Source organism: Heloderma suspectum, chromosome 6, assembly GCF_057233095.1.
Source record: "Heloderma suspectum isolate Gila_16-S chromosome 6, 16-S_ref, whole genome shotgun sequence".
Taxonomy (NCBI): Eukaryota; Metazoa; Chordata; class Lepidosauria; order Squamata; family Helodermatidae; genus Heloderma; species Heloderma suspectum.
Window position 1 is genome coordinate 94,374,833 of NC_139463.1, and position 23,498 is coordinate 94,398,330.

The 23,498-nt window shown below is 47.3% G+C and overlaps 1 protein-coding gene across 1 annotated transcript in view; it reads left to right on the plus strand.

Moving 5' to 3' along the window:
* Positions 1–12,344: 12,344 nt before the first annotated feature.
* Positions 12,345–23,498, plus strand: part of LOC146341888 (vomeronasal type-2 receptor 26-like) — a 72,473-nt gene continuing 61,319 nt past the window's right edge. Inside the window, exon 1 of the mRNA XM_084807728.1 lies at positions 12,345–12,562. Coding sequence (XP_084663854.1) covers positions 12,345–12,562 — 218 coding nt within the window. The remainder of the gene's footprint in view (positions 12,563–23,498) is intronic.

Below are 23,498 nucleotides of genomic sequence, written 5' to 3' on the forward strand. Positions count from 1 at the left end.
AGGGTCAGCCCTGGTTAGAACTTGGATGGGAGACTACCTGGGAATCAGGCTTCCTGCATTGGGGTTGGACTCGATGGTCTTGTAGGCCACTTCCAACCCTATGATTCTATGACCCCATAGAACTGCTGCCCATCAGAGTAGTCAATACTGGGACAGTGGTCTGGCTCAGCATAAGCCAGCTCCATGTTTATATGAAACCAGTAGTTTCTTGAGGGGTGAGTGAATTAATGGAGGGGGCAGAATTCTCAGCTGGACATAGGAAGCTCTCATAGAACAAGTCAAACTATTGGTTTGACTAGCTCAGAATAGTCTACTTTAGGGATGTCAGAGAAACTCAAAATGAATTCAAATTACTTTGGATTTCTACGAGTTTGACCTGTGGATTCTGCAACAGACCAGCATCTTCTGAGTTGCGCAGACTTGCGGATCATTTTTTTTTTTTTACTTTCCAGAATTGTATGCAAATTTAGTTGTACGGAAGTATGAAAGTTAGTGCAAAATGTGCTAATATATAAATACCCTTGTTTTAAATTTTATACATCTCTGATTGTTCTTCAGCCTCCACTGTGCAGAGCTAAGAAAAATATGCAAAATATTGCGTATCAGCAAAAGTTTCGTAAACTGCAGTGGATGTTTTTCTAAAGGCCGGGCGGGGATCCAATTCCATAAACAAACAGATGATGGAATGAAAGAGGCCAGATAATCCACAAAATACACACAGAACAGATTAAACATAATCTGTACATCCCTAGATTACATCAACCATCAGCAGCTCTCCAGGGCTTCAGATAGGAATCTTTCCCAGACCTACATAGAGATGCTGAGGACTGAACCTGGGACTTTTTGCATTCAAATTATGTGCTGTGCCACTGAGCTTCAACCCTTCCACAGTTCTCTGACAGGAGAGTTTGATGCAGATATCAGTAACTGGAGGTTCTGAGGCCAAATTCAAGCCAATAAAGGCAGGTTGGGAGCTAGGTTGTCTAGCTCCTAAGCTGCCAGCTAAGAGGCAAGAGGCAAGAGAGAGATGTGGCTTATTGGCATCTCTGGATTTGGCAGCAAAGCAAGGCCAGCCCTACCACTAGGCAGAGTGGGGTGAATGCTTCAGGTGGAAGATGCTTGGAGGCTACAGTGGTAGTCTCCCCACTGTTCCTCCTGAGCCTTACTCTGCCTAATAGAGAGGAACTGCTCTCCTCCGGAGCTGTTCCCCTGTATTAGAGTTAGAGGAGAAAGCTGTGTATGCAACAGGTCCAGCCTAAAATATTTTGCTGCCTGAGGTGAAGGACAAGATGGCTTCCCCACCCCATTCCATGCACCGAAACTGCCATACAGGCAGTTGAATCTTACTTCAATGGTGCCTCTGTGCCCCTAAGGGCAGCAGGGTAGCTTAGTGGCCGCAGACAGGCTGTGTGATACACATGCAGTTTTATCTTCCAATGCCTTGCTACCCATCACTCTGCCTAATGGTAGGGCTGGCCCTGCTATACAACACAGTTTAGGAATCCCAGGACATGGCCTGTCCTGGGCCCCCTGAACTAGCCTGCTGCCACATGTGCAGTGGAGGATTCTATTCTGTTGCTAGTGTTGAAGTAAGATTCAACAGCCAGTCCAGATGGCTTTTGTACATGTCATGGGGAGGGACACCATCTTGCCCTTCACCTCAGCCAGCAAAATGCAGCCCTACAGCAAAGTATTTTGGAAAGCAGTTCTTGGGGCTTTGCTTCTCCTCCATTTTCTTTTGTGATAAATTTTTTTTTTACTGACCGGGAATCTCAGGCTTACAACAGGAAAAGGGTATGAGAAGGATCCTCAGTTCTCAGTGTCTTGAGAGTGATCATACTCAAAACTCATTGTCTCATCATGTTGAAATGTCCTGATGTGGTTTAAGCTTACTGTCGCCAAAGCACCTCCTGATCCTCAAATGGCATCTGATCTGCCATCCTTTTTAAATTATAATTAATTAAAGCTGCTTCTAGAGAGATGTGTGTGGAAGGTGGAAAGACATCACAAAAGGAGATAAAGAGGAGACAGCACATATTACAGGGAAGGAATTTTGCAACTGGGGATTGCAAATTAAACTAGCTGAACAGGCCTTTAAAACAGGAATTAAGGTATATAGAACAGGCCTGTAAAATAGGCTATTCTGCTAGAAGGAATAGATTTATGAGATGGATGCTCAGTGCTTATCTCACTCTGAATTTCACTGTGCAGGCCTTGTCTGAATTATTAAGCCTATAACATGTTTTCAGGGTATGGGCTGAAGGCACTGGATATATGAAATTTGAAGCTAAGCAGGTTTGGGACTGGTTAGTTCTTGGATGGGAGACTGCCTGGGACCCCTGTTAGATAAAAAGTTCTTGCTTCCGGTTTAGAAGAAAAGGATGCCAGGCAGGCAGCAGTGGATCCAACACTATTTTATTGAAACGTTTTGCAAAACGGGTGCAGAGCAGTCTGGACCCCGAGACACGTGTGCAAAAGCCTTTTATACCATATCACTTCTATTGTTCTTGCCAGTAACCAATGAAACAGTCAGTACATCAGCTTACCAAGTCAATAGCCAATAAACAGTCAGTATCAGCTTACCAAGCCGTTAGTCATGAGCGCGTCATTATGGTTCTCCTTTTGGCTCCGCCCACATTTTTCCCACCACTCGGGCTCCTATGTAACTGAGGCGCCAATGGTTATGGAGTCTCTTTTTCTAACAATTCCCTCCTTTAAATCTTTACTCACGTCTTAAAGCGTGAGTAAAGATTTAAAACGGAGCTTCTTTATTGGTACAATAAAGCAAGAGCATCTGTTTTGACAGAGCTGTTTCTATCAATCGCTGGGATAAGCCTCTGACACAGGGGATAATGCAGCAACCAAATAATACCAGTACTCTTACTACCACTACAAGCTAGATAAGGATTGAGGCTGCTAGGTGTTTCCATTTTCTAAACCACTTTTCTAACCAGGCGGTCACGGGGTTGTTAATTTCTGAATTCTCAGCTAACTCCTCGGATAAGGCGGTGAGGCTCCGCAAGGCCCTTGTTACTGTGCCGTCTGGAGCAGTGTTGTTAGGGATGAAGGTGCAACATCGCCCACCTAGCATAACACATACCCCTCCTTTTTCTGCTAACATCATATCAAGAACACGGCGATTTTCCTAGGCCATTTGGCTAGTGGCATCTAGTTGCTCAGCCAATCCCTTTACAGCATCACAGGTATAGTTTATTGAGAGTCTGGCACTCCTCTTCTCCCCATGCGTTAGGGTGCTGGAACAAACGGATCACACAGGTGAGGAGGGAGGGGGGGTCCCATCCCAGAGGAAAAGGCAGTACCCTTGACCGATCTTCCTGCAGCACAAATAAAACAGTCAGACTTATTTAAGGAATTCGCGGTGTACTTTACCCATTCTAGCCACACATTATCAGTTTCTTCTGCTATTGGGACCCCTAATCTGGCTTTCCAGGGACGCTTTTCCACCTCAGGAATTTGCACCAAAGGTGGTTTGGGAGACGCAGGTTGTCGAGGGTCTCTTTTGACGGGGATTAGTTTACCTTCTTTTTCTTTTGCCTTCCGTATTAGCTGATTGACGGTTTGGTGAACCTGTGATGGACTCCACTCACCTAACCCCCATTGAGGAATAGTCCTCACACTCCCTGGTTCTGGTAGCTCCCCTCTGCAGAGGCAAACTGTGCTACTTACTGGTAGAGTGCCTCTCTTTTCACCAGTGTAAAGTGGCTTAACCAATTGTACTTTATTATTTACCCCTATTACAAGTGGTGGATTTCTTGGACTTATAGTACTCCGCTCCCAAAGAGGACCTATAGAATGCCTCTCTCCAGTGCCCATTTTCTTGGCAACAGTTCCTTGTTGCCCCGGCTGTTATGCAGGAGAGCAACATCAGGATCCATAGCCACTTTATTTTAACAATAGTGGTTATGTTATCAAGCCCAATTGAGTCGGATCCTGGCCTTTCTTAGGTGCTGAGATTTATAAACAAGAGGCGATTGTGGCTCCTGGATGGCTTCTTCACCTGTGTCCCTGGCAGCTTCCGGTGGGGTGCCAGGGAGCAGAGGACCGTTGCCCGTGTCCTCCTGTTCTCTCCGGGTGACAGGAGGAGGCAGGGGTCGTCTAAATGGCTCCAATTGACTGCAATGTGTCTATTTGCTAGAACCTACAAGTTTTATACATGAATGGTTGGTTGGTCCCACTAGGTAGGGCCCTTCCCACCCTTCCGTTAAAGCTTCTTTATTTTACTTTTTCAGCAATACTTCATCTCCCGGTTGGAAGAGATGGATGGGGGCATCCAGCGGCAATCTCTGGAACGGGACAGAGTAGGCTCATAGCTGTGAAAGAACAGACTGTAGAGAAGTCAACTGGCTCCTTAACATTTGATCTCCCATCTCCCATTTGACCTCCTCCCTCTTTCTGCAGTGTACCCGAGGCGGGAATCCAAACATTCGCTCAAAGGGGGACAGCTTTATGTCTTTTCTTGGCATTTTTCGGAACTTTGTTAGGGCTATTGGCAGAGCCTCAACCCAAGTTAGTCTTACCCCTTGCTGGAACTTGGTTAGAGTCTCCTTGAGACTCTGATTGGTTTTTTTAACCTGCCTACTCGCCTGGGGTCTCCAGGGGCAGTGTAAGTGCCACTCTACCCCCAGGGCTCATGCCAACCCTTGCGTAACAGCTGAGGTGAAATGTGAGCCCTGGTTGGATTCTATAACTTCAGGCAAGGAGAACCGGGGCACCACCTCCTGTAACAACTTAGCAACTACAGTTTTTGCTTGACAGTTTCTGCATGGGAATGCTTCTACCCACCCCATCACTATTACAAGCAAATACCTGTAACCCCTAGGGATGGCGGAGAATTTCTCCCCGAAACTTCGGGGGGCCGAGCGCCAACGTGTTCGGCCCCCAGAACAAGTTTCGGGGAGAAATCCTCCGCACCCCCCCGCACCCCACACCCCCCCCGGGACGGGACTTACCTTCGCCGAATGTCCCTCCCGGCGGCGGGTCCGGCCAGCGGTTCGGCGGGTGTTCGAGCGGGGCGGGAGCGGCAGCCGGTCTTTTGACCGGCTGCCGCCGCCGCCATTGCAATGAAAGGAAAAAAAAACACAAAAAACATCCCCTGATAGGCTACGTGACGATTCACGTAGCCTATGACGGCTAGATTTGCAAAGTCAGCCGTGATAGGCTACGTGACGATTGACGTAGCCTATCATGGCTGACTTTGCAGATCTAGCCATGATAGGCTACGTGAATTGTCACGTAGCCTATCAGGGGTTGTTTTTTTTTTTTTTAACTTTTGCGTTCGCGGCCGGGCGAGGCGGGAAGCCTCCTCCCTGGCCTGAATTTCGGCCGGGCGAGGCGGAAAGCCTCCCCCCCGGCCTGAATTTCGGCCGGGCGAGGCGGGAAGCCTCCCCCCCCCGGCCTGAACTTCGTGGGGGGAGCAGCGAAGCGCCTCCCCCCCACCGCGAACAAGCTTCGAGGAAAGGTAAGTGACTTTCGTCCACCCCTAGTAACCCCTACACGGTGGCATTTCAGCAAAATCAATCTGTAACCTCTGGAAGGGATAGTACGCCCATGGTCGCCCTCCTTTTGGTGGAGGGGGTGCCCTGGGGGAGTTAGTTTTCTGGCAGACCTCACAGGTTGTGGCTACTCGATAGGCGCATACAGTTAGGCCAGGAGAGACAAATAGCCTCTTGCAATAGTCCATCATGGCTGATGCCCCAGGGTGTCTAAGAGAATTATGCACTTGTTCTAGGATAGCTCCCTGCAGGGTCTGCGGGAAAAGCAGTCTTCCATCCGTCATCTGGATCCATTTATCGTCACGGGGACTCACTTTGTGTTCTTGTGCCATTTGCAACTCAGAGGGGGAGTATGTGGGGCGCTCTTCCCTTCTGGGTAAGACAAGGAATGTCCCTGGGATTCCTTCCTTGGCTGCTCTCTTTGCGGCCTCATCTGCCCTTTGATTTCCCCGCTTCCACTTTTCTTCTCTCTCCCTTCCATGGGCTCGGACGTGGATAACAGCTACTTGCAAGGGTAGTTGGAGGGCATCTAGAAGGTCCACTATTAAGCCGCCATTGGCTACCAGGGATCCATTTGCTGTAAGGAATCCCCTCTCCTTCTACAGTTGTCTGTGAGCATGCACAACAGCAAAGGCGTTTTTGCTGTCGGTGTACTCACTTCCCTTTGCCTGCCTGCAGGGCTCTTGTTAAGGCTACCAACTCAGCGGATTGGGTGGAGAAATGAGGAGGCAGTCATTCTTCGTGTACACTCTCGTCTTCGGTAACGACAGCCGCTCCTGTGTAATGCTTTCCAACTAACATGTAACTAGACCCGTCTACAAACAGATCTCCGGCTCCCTCTATTGGTTCATCTTCAAGATCTGGCCGGCCTTTGGTGTCTAGGTCTAGTACTTCGAGGCAATCATGATCTGGGAGCCCCGGTCTACTTGTGCCCTGTATTGTCAGCAGCAGTGTGGCGATATCGACTTGGATTTGGTATGGCCAGGGCAGGTGGTGACACAAGGGCAGCTTTGAGACTGAGGAAAGACTTATTTATTTCTTTTTAGTCCATTTTCATTTATTTCATTTATCTTTTTGCAGCGCCTCATATAGCGGTCGCGCCGTCTCCCCATCCATGTAGACAAGAGGGTGGGCAGCTGGCTGGGGTTGAGGCACATGGAGATCCACCCAGGAGGAGATTTTACATCTCACAGAGTTGCGTTAGGGCAGGGCCCCTAGAGGTCTTCATCACCAATGCCCTCAAAGGCGTAGTTGCCATGGAAGTTGTTGGCCCCAATGTCAGCAGAAGAGATGGAATGGCTGATGGCACTCAGACTGACGGAGCCCAGTTTGCTTGAGACCTTTGCAATAGACTCCCTGCTTGCATCAGGAGAATCCAAAAGAGGGGGAGCCTTTACTGCTTGCTGGCTGCTTAGTCAATAAGTCCCTTCTTAACAATGCCACCGGACAGGAGGGGGTACAGACAAACGCGTGTTTTAGGTGTGTTTTCCTAACCTTGGTGAGCAAGGGATGAGAAAGGGGCACTCGGGTTGCCCTTCCCTCGACTCCCATTATGGTGGTAGATCCCCCACTTCCCGTTGGTGGTCTGCTAAGGGGGAGAATGGACAAGGCGGCCCCTGTATCTACAAGGGCATCATAGGAGCGGCCCCCAACTTTAATTTTGACCATCTACTTTCTTTCTCTTTCTGTTTTAGGGCTTCACAGTCTCGCTTTCAGTGTCCAATCTTTTTATAGAAGGCACTGATCTTTTCCTAAGGGAGGCCCTTTTCTGTTCCCCTTTCCACCCTTCTTAACCCCTCCTTGCTCTGGCCTGAGAACAGCAGCAAGGAGTTTTGCTTGCCTCTTGTCTTTCATAAACTTTCTGAACTACCTCTAGTAAAACACTTAGGTCAGCTGCCAATCCTTTCTCAACCTTCTGCAACTTCTTTCTGATGTCTTGGCAACTATTTCCCATGAACTGAGTCGTGAGAATCCTTAAATTATTTGGGTCATTCAAGTCAACATCAGTATACTTGGCGAAGGCTTCCTTTAGCCTTCGGAGGAACACGGCAGGAGGCTCGTTTTTGTCTTATTTTAAAGTCAGAACTTTTTGCAAATTGGGGGCCCTCCGCGCAGCTTGTCTCATGCCTGCTAAAATGAGCTGAAAATACGGCATGCCTCTGCCTTTGTGCAGCGGTGGCTAGTCTCCAATCAAGCTGTCTTAAAGGCAACACCGCTGCTATCTCATCTTCGGTCACAAGGGGAGCTCCTCCCTAAGCTTGGCGCGCACGCCGGCAAGAATAGTCGGTTTCTGACTAAGGAAACAAGTGTTTAACAACATCTGTGTGTCGTCCCAGGTAGGATTGTGTGTGAGCCTCACATTTTCTATTAAGGACAACAATGGACCGGGGTCCTCCTCAAAGGGAGGATTGAACTGTTTCCAATTGTACAAATCAGATGTCGTAAAGGGAATGTAAACAAACATTGTCCCCTGTGGGTGTTGGGTGGTAGGATCGGGGACCTCTCTAATAGGGAAAGTCAATTTTATTGGTGGCTGAGGGTCCTTTCGTAAATTGTAATTAGGCCCTCCTTTCGTTTCCCCCTCTTTATCAGGCGCCTTTTCCTGGGTTCGAGGCCCCCAAGCACTCTTCATCTCTTTAAAATCTTTCTCGAGGGCGTCCAAACGATCTTGGAGAGTGTCCTCGAACTCAGTCATAGACCCAATCTTGGGAATTTTTAACGGTTGCAACTCTTGGGCAGGCTCCCTTGGGGGAAATGGAGGCTGGGGCGGGCATGGTCCCCTCCTGACAGCCGTCCCGTAGGGAGGAGGAAGCAACGGATCCTCAGGGGCCGTAGCTACCACCCTAGGTGTTCCCTTCCTTGTCAATTTTTTTTCTCAGTTATCACAGGGAGGGCCAAGGACATACATTTAACTACCCACGGGGCGGGGCGGCCGCTGAGGGGTACGCAAGTTGCCCATGAATCAATATAGGGGAACTGATCCCAACTTCCCCTTTGCGTTACTATTATGCGCACAGCAGATACCAGGGTTGGGTCAAAAGACCCCTCGGGTGTCCATTTGAGTTCTAATACCGGCCATTCCCAGGCACAAAGAAGGACAAGTCGATCCTTCGTCATCTTAGTTCCATAATCCTGCTTAAAATGTGACCAGTTGCGCAAACAACACTCCAAGGACGTATGGGACTCTTCCGTGAGCCTGGATTGGGACCCGCCCATGACGGTGGGATTTCACTCAACAAATCTCGCGCTTCGCCCTCCTCTGACCCAGCCCGTCGCCGAGACAAGGAAATGCAGATCGGGGCTCCTCACTCACTTCGCCCGTAGGCGTCTCACACAATCACAAACACACCACCGTCCCGTGTGTGTCCTCTAAAGTAAGCTGTTTCACTCACCCCGAGGCCTCCTCTGTCCCGCCCGCAGCCACGTCCAGCTGCCTATTGATCCACTGCCGGTGCCAAAAAGGAGTGATCACGTCTCCCTCTCCCTCTGGCGTTGGTCCCCAAGCACCTCCGCCGCCGCTGTCGTGAGGAGAAGGCAGTGTAAAACAACCGCCTGTGGCCACTTCTCCGCAGCCCCTCAGCTCAGCGCGAAGGGGACGCGCCCCGAAGCAGGATCCGAGTCACGGCACCAAATTGTTAGATAAAAAGTTCTTGCTTCCGGTTTAGAAGAAAAGGATGCCAGGCAGGCAGCAGTGGATCCAACACTATTTTATTGAAATGTTTTGCAAAACGAGTGCAGAGCAGTCTGGACGCCGAGACACGTGTGCAAAAGCCTTTTATACCATATCGCTTCTATTGTTCTTGCCAGTAACCAATGAAACAGTCAGTACATCAGCTTACCAAGTCAATAGCCAATAAACAGTCAGTATCAGCTTACCAAGCCGTTAGTCATGAGCGTGTCATTATGGTTCTCCTTTTGGCTCCGCCCACATTTTTCCCGCCACTCGGGCTCCTATGTAACTGAGGCGCCAACGGTTATGGAGTCTCTTTTTCTAACACCACTGTCTTGCGTTCCGTGGAAAAAGGGCATGATTGATAGAAATGTAATCAAGAAATATTTCTGAAGTCTGCTTTTTGAAACGAGTCAATCACATATTACATTCAAAAGAGGCCCAACGCTAGATTTGGGTTTGGGTTTGTTTGATGATGATGATGATGATGATATTTTGAGCAGAAGAGTAGCTGTGGGAGTGGACATTTAATACTTTCCCCACTTGCTGTTTTTCCATTCCAAAAGGCCACCCAGAATTCAAAACACAGTTGGAAGCCAGTTTTGAATCCAGCAAGGGGGAAGGCCATATGTATGGGGGGGGGGGGATTTGGAGTGGAGAAATGACAGGTTAATCACTTTGTCCCTCCATCATTTATCTTCTCAAAGTCCATCTCCCCTCAAAAGCAGCTTTGCTTTGCTTTTTTACCTGTGATGGGGCACCATTTTTACATATGTTTGCACATAACATGTAATTAGCCCCTAATGGGCACTAGAGTAGTACAATCCATCTGTTAGACCAGGGGTGGACCAGCTGGTGGCCCTCCAAATGTTTTGGCCTGAAACTCCCACCAGCTGTGTAGTCAGTGTGGCCAGTGGCGAAGGATGATGGGAGTCGCAGGCCAAGACATCTGGAATTGCTGACCCTTGCATTAGACAAATGGGATATTTGCCCCAGGGCTTTACAAGCAGAATGAATGTCCCACTTGTTGCTGGTATCCCTGGCTCAAACTTCACCCTCAAGTTGGTTGGCTGGCTGCACTGCCAGGTCCAAGAAGGGACAACATTAGATTTCTAAGCAAGGATCTACACATTCACCTGACCTACCACATTTGCCATGGAGAATGTTCCTCTCCCTCTCCCTTGGCAAGCCCATCCCTTCTCCTAATCTGGGAAGGAGATCAACAGATCATCCCTGTGCTTCAGACACACTCAGAGCACTTCCACTGCACAGCACAACACGGATGTGCTCTTTTTTCCTGAACTACAGTGGCGGTGAGGAATCATTGCTGGTCTTACACGCCATTTTGGAAGACTCCTACATCTCCCCACTGATATGAGCCCTTGTCCCCCTTCCCAGTTCCCAACTTGCGAGAAAGAGCTCATTGTGCTTGCTACATGGACAGGCAGGCACCCACCCCGGCAAACATGACCCATGAATATCTGAAGCCCTTTCAGATCATCCCCACCTGCTTCCTGAGCTTAGAACTACGTGTGTGTGTGTGTGTGTGTGTGTGAGAGAGAGAGAGAGAGAGAGAGAGATCACCCTGACCTCATTCTGTGTTTCAGTGGTGCTCACAGCAACTCCTAAGCACAATGTGGCGGCACAAACAGCTTCCCCTCCCCATGAGCCTGGAGGTGTTGAGGGGGTTGTGGGATCATTCCTGATCTTGCACTTCATGCACAGTTTTGAAGCGCAGAACATCAGGAACTAGTCACCCATCATATCCCGAATTGGGAGGGAGGGTAGGATAGTGGTGACCACAAATGTGGCCCCTATTTTTTTGCCTTTTGAAGGAGCCCTTTCCATCAAAATGTCATTGATGTACACACATGTGTACGACACTTTCATAAACATAGCTAAAAAAATTACACCTCTAACAGTGAAATCCTGCCCCATCCAGCCTAAGTGGAGGACTGATGCATTTTGATTCCTCCAGCACACTTGCATGTAAATGCACTGTTTCCACACACCCCTCTGCCCCCCAAGCTACCTACACATATAGGAAATGTTGCTGAATGTGTTTGAGTTGCAGAGATTCTAAAATAAGTGCAATCAAGACTCATGAGGTATTTAGGGACACTCTCTTTAGATTAAGTCAGAAATCATCTGGTTTTTCCTGAGGAAAAAAAATCAGAAAAGCGCAGATAATTTTTTTTTTTTTTAGCCAATCTGAAGGCTCAGAGAAATTACTTCACCCCACCGATCCCCCTGCAGCATCCCCCCCCATCATACAATCAAAGCTGTGACATTAAGTTTTATGGGGGGTGCTGCAGGGGCAAAAACAAGGCTGGGGGAGGAGAGCTCACCTCTGTGGAGGACCCATTAGGGATGGGCTTCCACCACCCTGTAGAGCAGGTGTGTGCAACCTGAGGCCCAAGGGGCAAATCCAGCCCTCAAGGGGTCCCAGTGTCCCCAGAAGGTGCCATCCCCTTCCCCAATCACTGATCATTTGATGATTTCCCAGCTTTTGTCCCCCCCCCACATTATTAGAGACTGAATGCTTTTCCCAAGGCAGTAAGAACTCTGAGGTAAAAATGTGCCAGTATTTTTAAAAATTATTTTTGGCCTGCCCCTTTTACCCTTGACCCCAACCACCATGGGAATGCCCCCCCCCCCAGCTTCTCTAAAGTAGAATTCATACCTTGGGTTGAAAAGGGTTATGCACCCCTTCTACGGGGTCTTCCACTACTGAATGTCATGGAATGGCATGGCTCCATTACGTTCATTGGGGGAAAAACTGAGCTAATAATCCTTCTCCCATTTGGATTTTTCTCCCAAGGAAGAACTTCACCCGGAAGAACTTCACCAGCATCTCTAGTTACAACTAAATATGTCCCTGTTTTTATCTGTGAAATGCAGAAGGCTATTACAGTCCCACTTATTGCTGTTTGGCCTCTCCAATTAAAATCCCCCCATTACAATTTTAATAAATTGTAATAAATACTATTTATTAACATTGAAATAAATTTTACAATTTATTACATTTGTAAATATAATAAAATTACATCGATTTTATGATCATGTACTGTCTAGTGGACCTCTGTCCAGGAAACCCACAGACATACAGCTGCGTCTCTGTATTAACACTGATCCAGCTCAGAAGGATGGACTGAGTGACCATGTCAAAAACTTCCTTGCCCTCAGAGAAATGTATTCGTGTGATTGGCCTCTTGATAGTGTGTCTCAGAGATAATACCCACCCTGCTGCTCCATCGTACTTGGATATCCTAAAGATAATTTTCATTAGCACCTGCCAAGTTACAGGTGACACTGAAGTGAAGGGCGCCCATGAGGCGCCTGTGAGGGAATTAATTTCTGTTAAGTACGGGACTGGCAGGTATGTGGGTGATGAAGCTTCTCACTAGCTGCCCACAGGGCAAGGAGGAGAAAGAAGCAATACTAGAAGGCTAAAGAGCCATTTGATATTCAAAGCAAATTGATGTTCAGAGAGTATTGTGGCTGACACAGCAGGTGTCCCCTTGGCTCAGAGGAAAATATTCTCAAGTGTCCCATCCCAGGAAAGATGGGAGGGATCTGACACCATTTTGGCCATTTAGGGCACCACAATCCTACACAAATGTAGACAGAAAAAGCACCCTGCAATTCCCAGCTTGCCCCAACCAGCCAGACGAACTGCCCATTCACTGAGATCACCACAAGAGGCCTCGTTTTGTGTCCCACTACCATCAGAGGGGCATTTGATACTGGCAGAGGACATGGCCCATGGCTCTTGGGTTGTGGAACTCATATACCCCTGGAAATCAGTATGCTCCCCACATGCACTAGAGGCATGCCGATGCTCTTTAAAGGCTGTTTTATTTGGTCAGGCCTTTGGTTTTGTATGATCTCTTGGCTTCCTGGGTGATTGATGCATTTTATTATTTGAGGTTGCTTTTCTGTCACTCTGCGCAAAATCTATATCTATAACTGTATCTATTATTCTGGTTTTGTTTTTATTTCATAGTGATCTGAAATCGCTCCCCTAGGTTTCACGTAGAAAAGTGAAAGCTGGGGGAGGGACCCAGAAAAAAATGGGGAAAACACCCATAAGAACATAGGAATTTACCTTATACCAAACCAGATAATTGGTCCATCTAGCTCAGTACTGGCAACACTGGGCATTTCTACATACGGCTTTTATCCCACACCTTTACCAAGGCTTCTGCTTTCAGATTCTTTGCAAAGATCCGCCCTTTTACACATGCTTTTCTCTCTCTCTGCCTTTCTATACATTTCATTATACAACCACTAGATGGCACTGTGGTATAGCAGAATTGTGCAATTTCATGAGACTCTCATTCTGCCATTTCTAAATAATCCCACACTCTCGTCCTTCGGAAAAGAAAACAACCACCACCACCTATGATAATGGTTGCAAAGCATGGGAGAAGCCCTGGGGGATGATGATGTTGTGTAAAGGACCTGCAAACTACTGTAAGTGAGCAATCATGAGCACACAATAAAACCCTCATGCAGAAAGACTCACTGACTGGCAGAGGCTCTCTCCAGGGTTTCAGGCAGTTTTCCCCAGCCCTACCTACCTGGAGATGCCGGGGATCGAACCTGGGACCTTCTGTATGCAAAGCAAGTGCTCGACCACCGAGCCACAGCCCCTCCCAGAAAAATCCCTGTTGAAAAGAATGGAAAAAATGTGTGTGTGTGTGTGTGTTTTAAAAAATATATGCTTGTGTGTCACCCCAATTTTTTTCTGTTTATTTTCTGGGCCATCACATCTCCTGTTCCAGATCGGGTTTAATTTCCCAGCCCCACTTGGATATACCAGGGATTGAAACTAAGATCTGTTGTATGCAGAGCATTTTATTTATTTGTTTGTTTGTTTGTTTGTTTATTTCATTTCTATACCGCCCAATAGCTGAAGCTCTCCGCCACTGAGCTATGGTCCTTCATTGAACACTGGCATGTACTCTTTCCCACTACCTGGTTCCTCTTTCACTGCCACCTCACCCTCCTTCTTTCTTCCTATTGGGGAACAGGCCTTCTGGGAGCCAGGTTTCTAAGAGGGGAGAAGGTTGCGCTGCTTCTTTCTCAGGCATTTAGATGCCAGATATTGCATTACCCAGCTCACTCACGTGCATGCTCTCTTATACTGCTGCTGCCCCCACCATCGCCACTTTCTCCTCTTCTTCTTGCTGCTGAGAAAGTTGAGTTGAGTGCTGAGACAGAACATAAGAAGAGCCCTGCTGGATCAGACCAAGGGTCCATCTAGCCCAGCATTCTGTTCACACAGTGGCCAACCAGCTGTTGACCAGGAACCCACAAGCAGGACAGGAGTGCAACAGCACCCACCCACCCATGTTCCCCAGCAACTGGTGTACATAGGCACACTGCTTCTAACACTGAAGGTATCATATAGTCATAAGGACTAGTTACCATTGATAGCCTTCTCCACCAGGAATTTATCTAACCCCCTTTTAAAACCATCCAAATTGGTGGCCATCACTACATGTTGTGGTAGGGAATTCCATAGCTTGACTATGCACCGTGTGAAGAAGTCCTTCCTTTTATCTGTCCTGAATATCCCACCAATCAGCTTCATGGGATGACCCCAGGTACTAGTATTGTGAGAGTAGGGATGGCGCAGGAGACTGAAGAGGGGGTGGAGTCTGATGTACTCCCCCCCCATCAGGCCTCCTGGACCCTGCTCGCTGAGCTGTTGGGTGCTGATGGACCCAGCCACCGACCACCCCAGAGCTCAGTGAGCCGCTGGAAGTGCCACTGAGGAGGATTCGTCCTGCCTCTGCCGGCTGTGAAGGAAGCCCTTGACATCTGGTTTGGGCAGGAAGGGCCTTGGTGGCACCCCAGTCCTCTAGCCCTGACCTCCCTGGGAGGAGGCCGGGGGCTAGAGCACTGTGGGGTGCACTGTGTTGAGGACTCTGGTAGTCAAGCCCTTGTGTGCATAAAGCACAAGGGCTTGACTGCTAGAGTCCATGGCACAGAGAGGAAGGGTGGCTCGGCGGGCAGGTGGGGCCACTAGTCAGGCTTGCTGAGCGGGCCCAGGCTGCGCCAGTGGGGAGCGCAGCTGGTTGATCTCCCCCACACCCCAGACAGAGATGGGTCCATCCATCCCTATATGAGAGACTGGAGCAGTGCAATCTAGTATCATGAGTAACAGGAGCAGTGCAATCTCATCCCATCTCAGGAAAGTGGCTGCTGGTTGTTTAATTTCCCAGGAAGGGGAGAGGAGGAGAGACAGGAGGAGGAAGTGGCAGGGATGGAGCAGCCAGCCAGCCTGTGGAGAAAGAGCATATCTACCCGTGTTTGATTTGTTGATGCGTTATAGTCACAGGTAGATAGAAAAAGCAGTACATACTGTTGCAAACATGCTTTGAGTTCTCTTTTTATATTCTATCTACACACACCCTTGTTGTATATTATCAGGGCACCTAGAGTTCATTGAACCATGCAAGGCAGACATTGAACTATCATAAAGCCCCAGGATGATGATGTTGCTGTGGTTTCTAGATGAGGACCAGACTTTTTCTGCATCACCTCCAATCAATGTTTTGATTTTGTCAAATGTCAGCCCTGCAGGGCTTGGCTACAGAGGAGAGGCACATGGTAACTACAGGGCTTCTCCATACCAGGCTTTTTATCCTGCAACTTTACTGGGGCTTCTGCTTCTGGATTTCTTTGTGGGATTAAGATGGGCTCCTTCACATGCACTTCCTCTCTCTCTCTCTCTCTCTCTCTCTCTCTCTCTCTCTCCTTCCTTCCTTCCTTCCTTCCTTCCTTCCTTCCAGGGATTGCCTTTATCAGCAAGTTCTATATGTTTCATTATACGGCCACTAGATGGCACTGTTGTTATAGCACCACTTCCTCTTTACATGGACAAATCCAACCCAATTCAAAGCACTTCTTTTTATTAGCTCATTGTTTCCATTTCAAATTAAGCTGTGGAAATGATCGGAAACCACAGGAGAGGTGCTCGAGGGTGATGATGCCATGTAAAGGACCCACAAACTTCCATGAGTGACCAATCTCCATCACAGGATAAAAGTCACATGTAGAGAAGCCCTCAATCACATGTCAACACTTATGTGCCTCTTGGAAACTTTGTGCAATAAGAGAATTTTCCAGGGCCAGCCCAACCCAATAGGCAGTCCAGGCAGCTGCCTGGGGCACCAGAATTCCAGAGGTGCCAGGCTGCTCTTGAAAATCTCAATGGGGAGCAAAGCTGGGATGTCAGGCTTTGGGTGCCCAATTCTGTATGATTTTCCAAATTGCAACCCCTTCTCTTCACTCCATTCAGTTATTGAACTGAGGAAGGGGGGGGGTGAAACTGGGAAAACCCTTGGAAACACAATCTCTCTCTGAGCCTGTCTACATGAGGCATTTATTGTGCGCTTGTGATTCCTTACCCATGGTTGTTTACAGATTCTTTAGACTGCATCATGATCCTAAAGTTTCACTTCTGTTTTTTAAGAGCACTTTCCGGGGGGTGGGGGAGGTTAGAGCAGGGAAACTGTAATTTCTTGTAATGGAAATCAACATAATAAGGACACTCCAGGGTTTCACAGGCATGCTTGAAGCATTGTTATTTTTCTGTGAGCATTTCTACATGAGGCTTTTATTGCATGCTCATGATTGGTCAGTCACGGAAGTTTACAGGACCTTTACATGACGTTGTCAACCTCCAGGGTATTTCCCTCGCTTTCTGACCTTTATCCTGGTTTTAAAAAGATTGGGGATAATAAATCGGGGTTAATAAGCAGTAATAAATGTCATTCCACTTGAATGGCCATGTGAAATTGTGCAGTTCTGCTACATCACAGCACCATCTACTAGTTGTATAATGAAGCATGTAGAACTTGCAGCCAGGAGAAGTCCTGGAAAAAAGGCCTGTGTCAGCCCGTGTAAGGAGCTGATCTTAATCCCACAAAGAATCTGGAAGCAGAAGCTCTGGTAAGTTGTGGGATAAAAAGCCTGGTATGGAGAAGCCCTATGTCTGAACTATTACACTGGAAACTTCTGCATTCTGTTCTTTCTTTTTTGTGTCTGAGAACAATGAGATGAGACAACTATACTAGCTGGGCTATGTCAAGCAGAGTGAATGGAACCAGATTTCCCAGGAGTTGTGATCCATTGGCCAGATTCCCATGGCTGTGAAAACTGTTCTTGCTTGATCAGAATCCTTGGATATCTTCCCATGAAAAGCAACCCCCGTAGAAGCCAAACCATGGAGAGCTCTATTGTTACTTGCTGCGATGAGACAAGCTTTGTCGGTGTATATTATACCCTCACTTGGCTGTGTGATTTTCAGCCGCATCGACTGAACTTGCCAACTTGGCCAACCCCAGAAAGAAGCAAGGTGTTGACATCTTTAAAGGTAGCCCTTCTTTGATAGAATCAGTAAGCACTTTGTAGCGTGCCAGATGAAGAACACCTGAGAATGTCAGTTTGTCCCTGGAAATGACCTAGGATCCAGTTTTTCCATGTTCCATTGAGAAATGATTAAGCTGTTTTTCCTGTAAAACAGACACACCTCAGTTGATATGTCTGCAACAGGAGGAGAAAGATAAAAGAACAGCATCTGATAACACAGCTCCCATCCAACTTGTACCACAAGGCCCTGGGAGCTTAGAGTTTCAAGGACTGCTGGCATCAGCAAGTTATCACTGGGGCCCCTAACTTGAAGTGGGTGGACCACAAGAGCCAGTAACAATACAGGGAGAGAGAGAGAGAGATACAATCACAGAAGTCTTCATACATGACATGACAAGGCACTAGGGTGGGTGGAGAGCAGTTGACAGAACCTTCAGATCATTTCACCAATTTCAAGATCAGGCAGGGTGCATGTGCATAGGCCACATCTACACCGGGCTTCCGGGGCGGGTATGAGTTGAGGTCCCTCGTGATAGATGATGTAGTTGCAACTTCGCAGCCATCTGTGGTTTTCTCCCAGAAAAAGTGGAGTTCCAAGGAGTCATTTTACTGCGATTTTTTTGGGTTTGCTGTGGGTTCCCCTGCAGTTGCGGGCCATCTGTTCCTTCCCCAAACTGGCTTCGCATCTTACAGTGGGTGTGTTGTAGGCATGCATAGTGCCTGCGTCACTCTGTGACACCCCTTTGCTCCCCCATCTCTTTGCAGCTGCGCAGTTATCGAGGCAAAGAGGGGCGTTTTCATTTATCTAATCACACTTTCGCACATTTTTGCAGCTTCGCAACGGTTGCTTTTGGACTCAGTATCCAAGGGCTCGGCGGGGGGGGGGGGTTGTCTTGCGGGAGGAACAACATTGCTCTAGCCACCATTTCAGAGCAATGGCTAGGCATGTAGCGCTCACGCTTGTGAGTGCGAACCATCGCGAGAGTCTCAGGCTGGGGAATTGACAAACTGATGGTGCAGAAATAAAGGAGCACAAAATACCCAATTTTTACCTAAAACAGGGTCAGAAAGACACAGCCGAGCCCCTCAAATATAAAACAGCCACTGATGTGTCACACCCCCACACTCATTGGAATGCACAGCTGCACATTTCAGTATAATGGCAAAAAAAAGGGCAGGCGTGTCTCTTAGGGAAGCATGCAGTACATCGTGAGCGTATTGCAGAGCATGGTGATTTGAAGCCGCGTTGCTGCGCAGTTGCGATGGGGGGGGCAAAGCAGTGCCATGTAGTCGGGGCCTGAGTGATTTGCTTACGTTGACATGGGGCATGCCATGACACCAAGGATGCCGAACACATATGCTTGTCAGTGGAGAGTGTGTGTTAATCATTGGCAGACATGACTATCAGCATGTTGGAGCCACAGGCTCCCTCTCCTTGTATGATCAGGTCTTCTTCTGCCCTTCATACAGCTCCAGCAGAAACATGTTTAATAATACAGTACTATGAAGAGAAGATCCTACAATTCATACACTCACTCCCATGCAAAGAGCTGCCCTGGGGTGGGCAACTTGTGTTCCTCCAGATGGTTTGGTCTACAACTCCCATCATCCGTCACCAATGGCTATGTTGGCTGGGGCTGATAGGTGTTGCAGGACAAAACATCTAGAGGGTTACAAATTGATCAAAGTTATGAGACCCATCCTAAGGATTCAAACAAACAAGCAAAAATGTGTCCTTGATAAATAGAGACAGTTGGGTATATGGAATTGCCTTGCCGGGTTAGAAAAAGAACCAGCTTGTGAATCATTCTGCTTCCAGCAGCAATCAGAAAATTGCTTCTGGGCACTCCCAAACAGGACAGGGAGGAGAAATCTGAATGCCAAATTTCCCTTTAAATTTAGCATATCCTCTTTATTCTCAGTCATGGTTGACAACAGAGGAAATCACTGCTCTGAGTTGGTACAAAGAAACTCTTTATAACCCTGCAGAGATGAGGAGTGCTGAGATAGGCAGTGCATGCAGTACAAGGCAGAAGATTGTTTATCTGAGTTTCTGCAGGAGTGGGTACAGCGGGCAGTGGGTTCTCAGGGGTGACATGAAAAGGAGTGGGGGAGAAAACAATGGGAGCAGCCAGAGACTTGGCTTCAGTGGATGAAGTGCCAGCAGCGGAAAGGAAACTGCAGGAGGTCAAAGTGAAGAGAGGAAAGAAAAAAAGACATAAGGTGGTTCCAGATGGAGAGGTCATAGTGGTAACAATCATAAGACATCGTGCAGCTATTCCATCTTTTTTTCTTAATGAATTTTCCATGGTAAGAAAAGAGAGGGAAGGGTTGCCTTTATATTAAAGAAAACCCGTGCAATCCTACCTTTGTGGAGCCTTTCCACGTTTACAGCGGGCTCCCACACAGCAACCACATGATTGCTGAGAGGGGAAGTTTTTATTTTTCAAGGTTCCTTAGAACTCAATGAAACAGCACCATCTAGTGGCTATTTTAATAGTGCAACTATCAGACATATTTTAATACTTCATTATTTCTGGATCTTTTTAGCATGGAATAACCAGGAAATATCACTGGGTATTCCCTGGAGGTTGACAACATCATGAAAAGGATGTGCAAAATTCCGTGAGTGAGCAATCTCAATAGCAGGATAAAACCTCCATGTGAAGAAGACTAAGAAGTGTTGGGAAAACATCAGAGGGTTACAAATTGAAGATGACAACAACTGGTGTTATCCTAAAGGGTTGACTCCATCCCCACTGCTTACTAGGGTAATTTATTTATTAATTATTACATTTATATCCTGCTCCCCCCTCCCCCGAAGGAACCCAAGGCAGCTGAAATGATCCTCCTCCTCTCCATTTTTATCCTTACAACAACCCTGTGAGGTAGGTTAGGCTGAGAGTCAGTGACTGGCCCAAAGTTACCCAGTGAGCTTCATGGCTGAGTTGGAACCAGAACCTGGGTCTCCCAAGTCCCAATCCAACACTCTAACCACTAAACCACATTGGGTCGCCACACCTGGTTATGCAAGATCAGAGCTATTTGCCAAAAAAAATTCTGCCATGCCAGATTTCAGCTTGTTCCATTTGCTTTGCTACATTTCCTATATTTATAATTGGTTGCCTGGGTCATAAATTTTGGATGGTTTTGCCCATGTGTACTTCATACGCACTTGCACTGCATCATGACTTTCGTTAAAAAAACAAAACAGTTGCTGCCCTTGCACTTATGTTTTTTATTTGTTGCATGTGGGTCCCGTATTATATATAACGTTCTGAAGGCAACATACACAAAATGCTGTGTCCTCCATGCAATCGCATTTATAGCTATGGTTCACATCATGGCGGAAGAGTGGTATGGTCCAGTGGAAAGATTTGCTACCTGACTTGCTAAAAAAACACCCATCCTTCACTAAAATGAGAACCACGAAATCCTAACTCTCCAACATACACAACACTTCCAAGGTCTGGAGAGAGAATTTATAACTTCTGGCATCCAGCTTCTCACCCAGCTCATCTTGTCTCAGTAGCTGAGAGGGATGGGGTACAAAAGGCAGCAGGCATTACACCAAAATATTTCCTGCAACCACATTCATTCTCCCACGTTTCAGTCAATGTATATCAAGGTCTTATATAGAACAGGTTAAAACTTTGCTCCCCTAAGAATGGTCTTTGGCACCCCTTTGTTTCCCCAGGTTATTTTTTTCTGGAGAGTTGCCAGTGATGGCTGACTACCAGTTCTGAGGTCAGAAGGTCAGGAAGCCATTTCAGGTTATGCCAATGATGAATATTTGTGTGACTCAGTGTTGATGAATTATCACAACAATTATTAGCTCCTTCCACTTACGCCATCGAAAAATTAGCACATGGCTTATGAAGGTAGCCATGTGATCAAACAGGACTTTTTAAATTTCCCCACTCCCTTTCCATAATAAAATAAATACAGCACCTCCTTTGTTCAGGGGTACTACATACAGGAAAAGCTTGTCATACCTTCTGTGGATTTGGACAGACATGAACCCTGAAACTTAGGGTGCAATCCTATGCATGTTTAGATGGAAATAAGCCCTACATCCCCCAGCATTCCCAGCCAGCCATGCTGGGAGTTATAGAACTTTTTCCTATGGATGTCACAAGCATCTGGTTTGGGGCTTGAGCTTGGCGGGTTCTCAGCCCCCTAGATGCCAGTCTGCAGACCCCCGCACATGCCCAACTCAGCGCATGCCAAGTTGGGCAAGCACAGTGGTCCCCGCTGCTCTGCTGAGCTGCCATTTTATGCAAAATGGCAGTTCAGCTTTTTCTGTAAATTGTGATTCTGCACAAATGGTGGCCATAAAGAGGCCCATTTACACAATATTACCATTTACACCTGTAATATTGTGTCAATGGGACTCTTTACAGCCACCATTTCACAGAATCCTGATTTATGGAAAAGGCTGAGCTGCTATTTTGCACAAAATGGTGGCTCGGTGGAGGAGTGGGAGGCTGCATGCCTCTCGTCAGGCATCCGCGGACTGCCCGGTGGCTCGGCACACACTGCGAACAGTGTTGGGTGGCCAGCAGGTGTCTGGAGAGCGGCACGCAGCATGGAGTGGAGTGAGTTCACCCAACCCTACTTTTTCCTGTATAGATAGGATTGTGCCCTCAATGTCATTACCTTATGTGTATCAGTGCTTCTGATAAATTTTTTTAAGTACACCTCAGAATCAATATGAATGAGAATTAATCATGTCAGATTCAACTGTAGAAAAAAGAAGTCACCAGTTTCCAAAATATCAGTAAATTATCATTTCAATTGAAAAGACCCAGGGCACCCATATATACCCACTTGATCTATCCACATGGATAATTTGAGGAACTGCAAGCTCATAGGCAGTGTATTGGGGGGTGGGAAGAGAATAGCTGTCAGTGTTCCGAAATGTTCCTATCATACAACACCTAGTAGAATCATAGAATTGGAAGGGGCCTACAAGACCATCGAGTCCAACCCCCTGCTCAGTGCAGGAAGCCTGATTCCCAGGCAGCCTCCCATCCAAGTACTAACCAGGGCTCTTTTTCCAGGCTCTATTTCTTGAATTTCTGATATTGCACTAATGCTCCAAACAGGAACATTGGTGTCTCCTGTGAGGACATACCGTCGATCTATGCCTCCATTGAGATCCATCCTCTTTGGTGGAGCTCAAAGAGAACAGGTGTTTGCTGCTCTGATCATGACACCCTTAAGTGATGTCAATTGTCTCTTTGTTCAGTAGAGACAATAAAACCACTAAAAACATTCTGATCCAACCTATTCTTGTAGTAGGTGCCATTTTTTAACCCCTTTTTGTGTAGGCAAGAAAAGTGGAGGGCAATTTCTTACAGTTTAACTGGATTTGATGTGATCTGATTTACTGGGAGGAAAAGGTGTGAATCACTGTTGTAAGTCAGCACTGGGATCCAGTTACAAAAAGGTAAAAGGCCATTTTGTTTTGCTTGGTTCAACCAGAGGAACATAGGGTCCTGAAACTGGAGGACAGCCTGCAGAGGAAGAATTACAGGGGACCCCACATGAGAGGGATCAAGAGGCTGAAGGTCAGTCAAGCAAAGGCAATGAAACCAAGGCCTACAACAACAAGAAGAGAAGAGTAGTAGTAGTGGGAGACTCCTTGCTGCGTCGGATCAAAACCCAAGTATGTCGAGAAGACCTGTGGACTCGCCAGGTATGCTGTCTCCTGGGAGGATGGATTAGAGACATGACTAAAGGGTTGCCTGCACTCATAAAGCCCACTGACAGGTATCCCTTTCTTCTCATCCATGTGGGAACAAATGATACTGTCAAGCAGAGTTATGAAGAAATCACATCAGACTTTGAAGCTTTGGGAAGGAAACCCAAGAACTTTGGGGCCCAGATAGTTTTCTCATCCATACTTCCAGTAGGTAGAAGAGGGA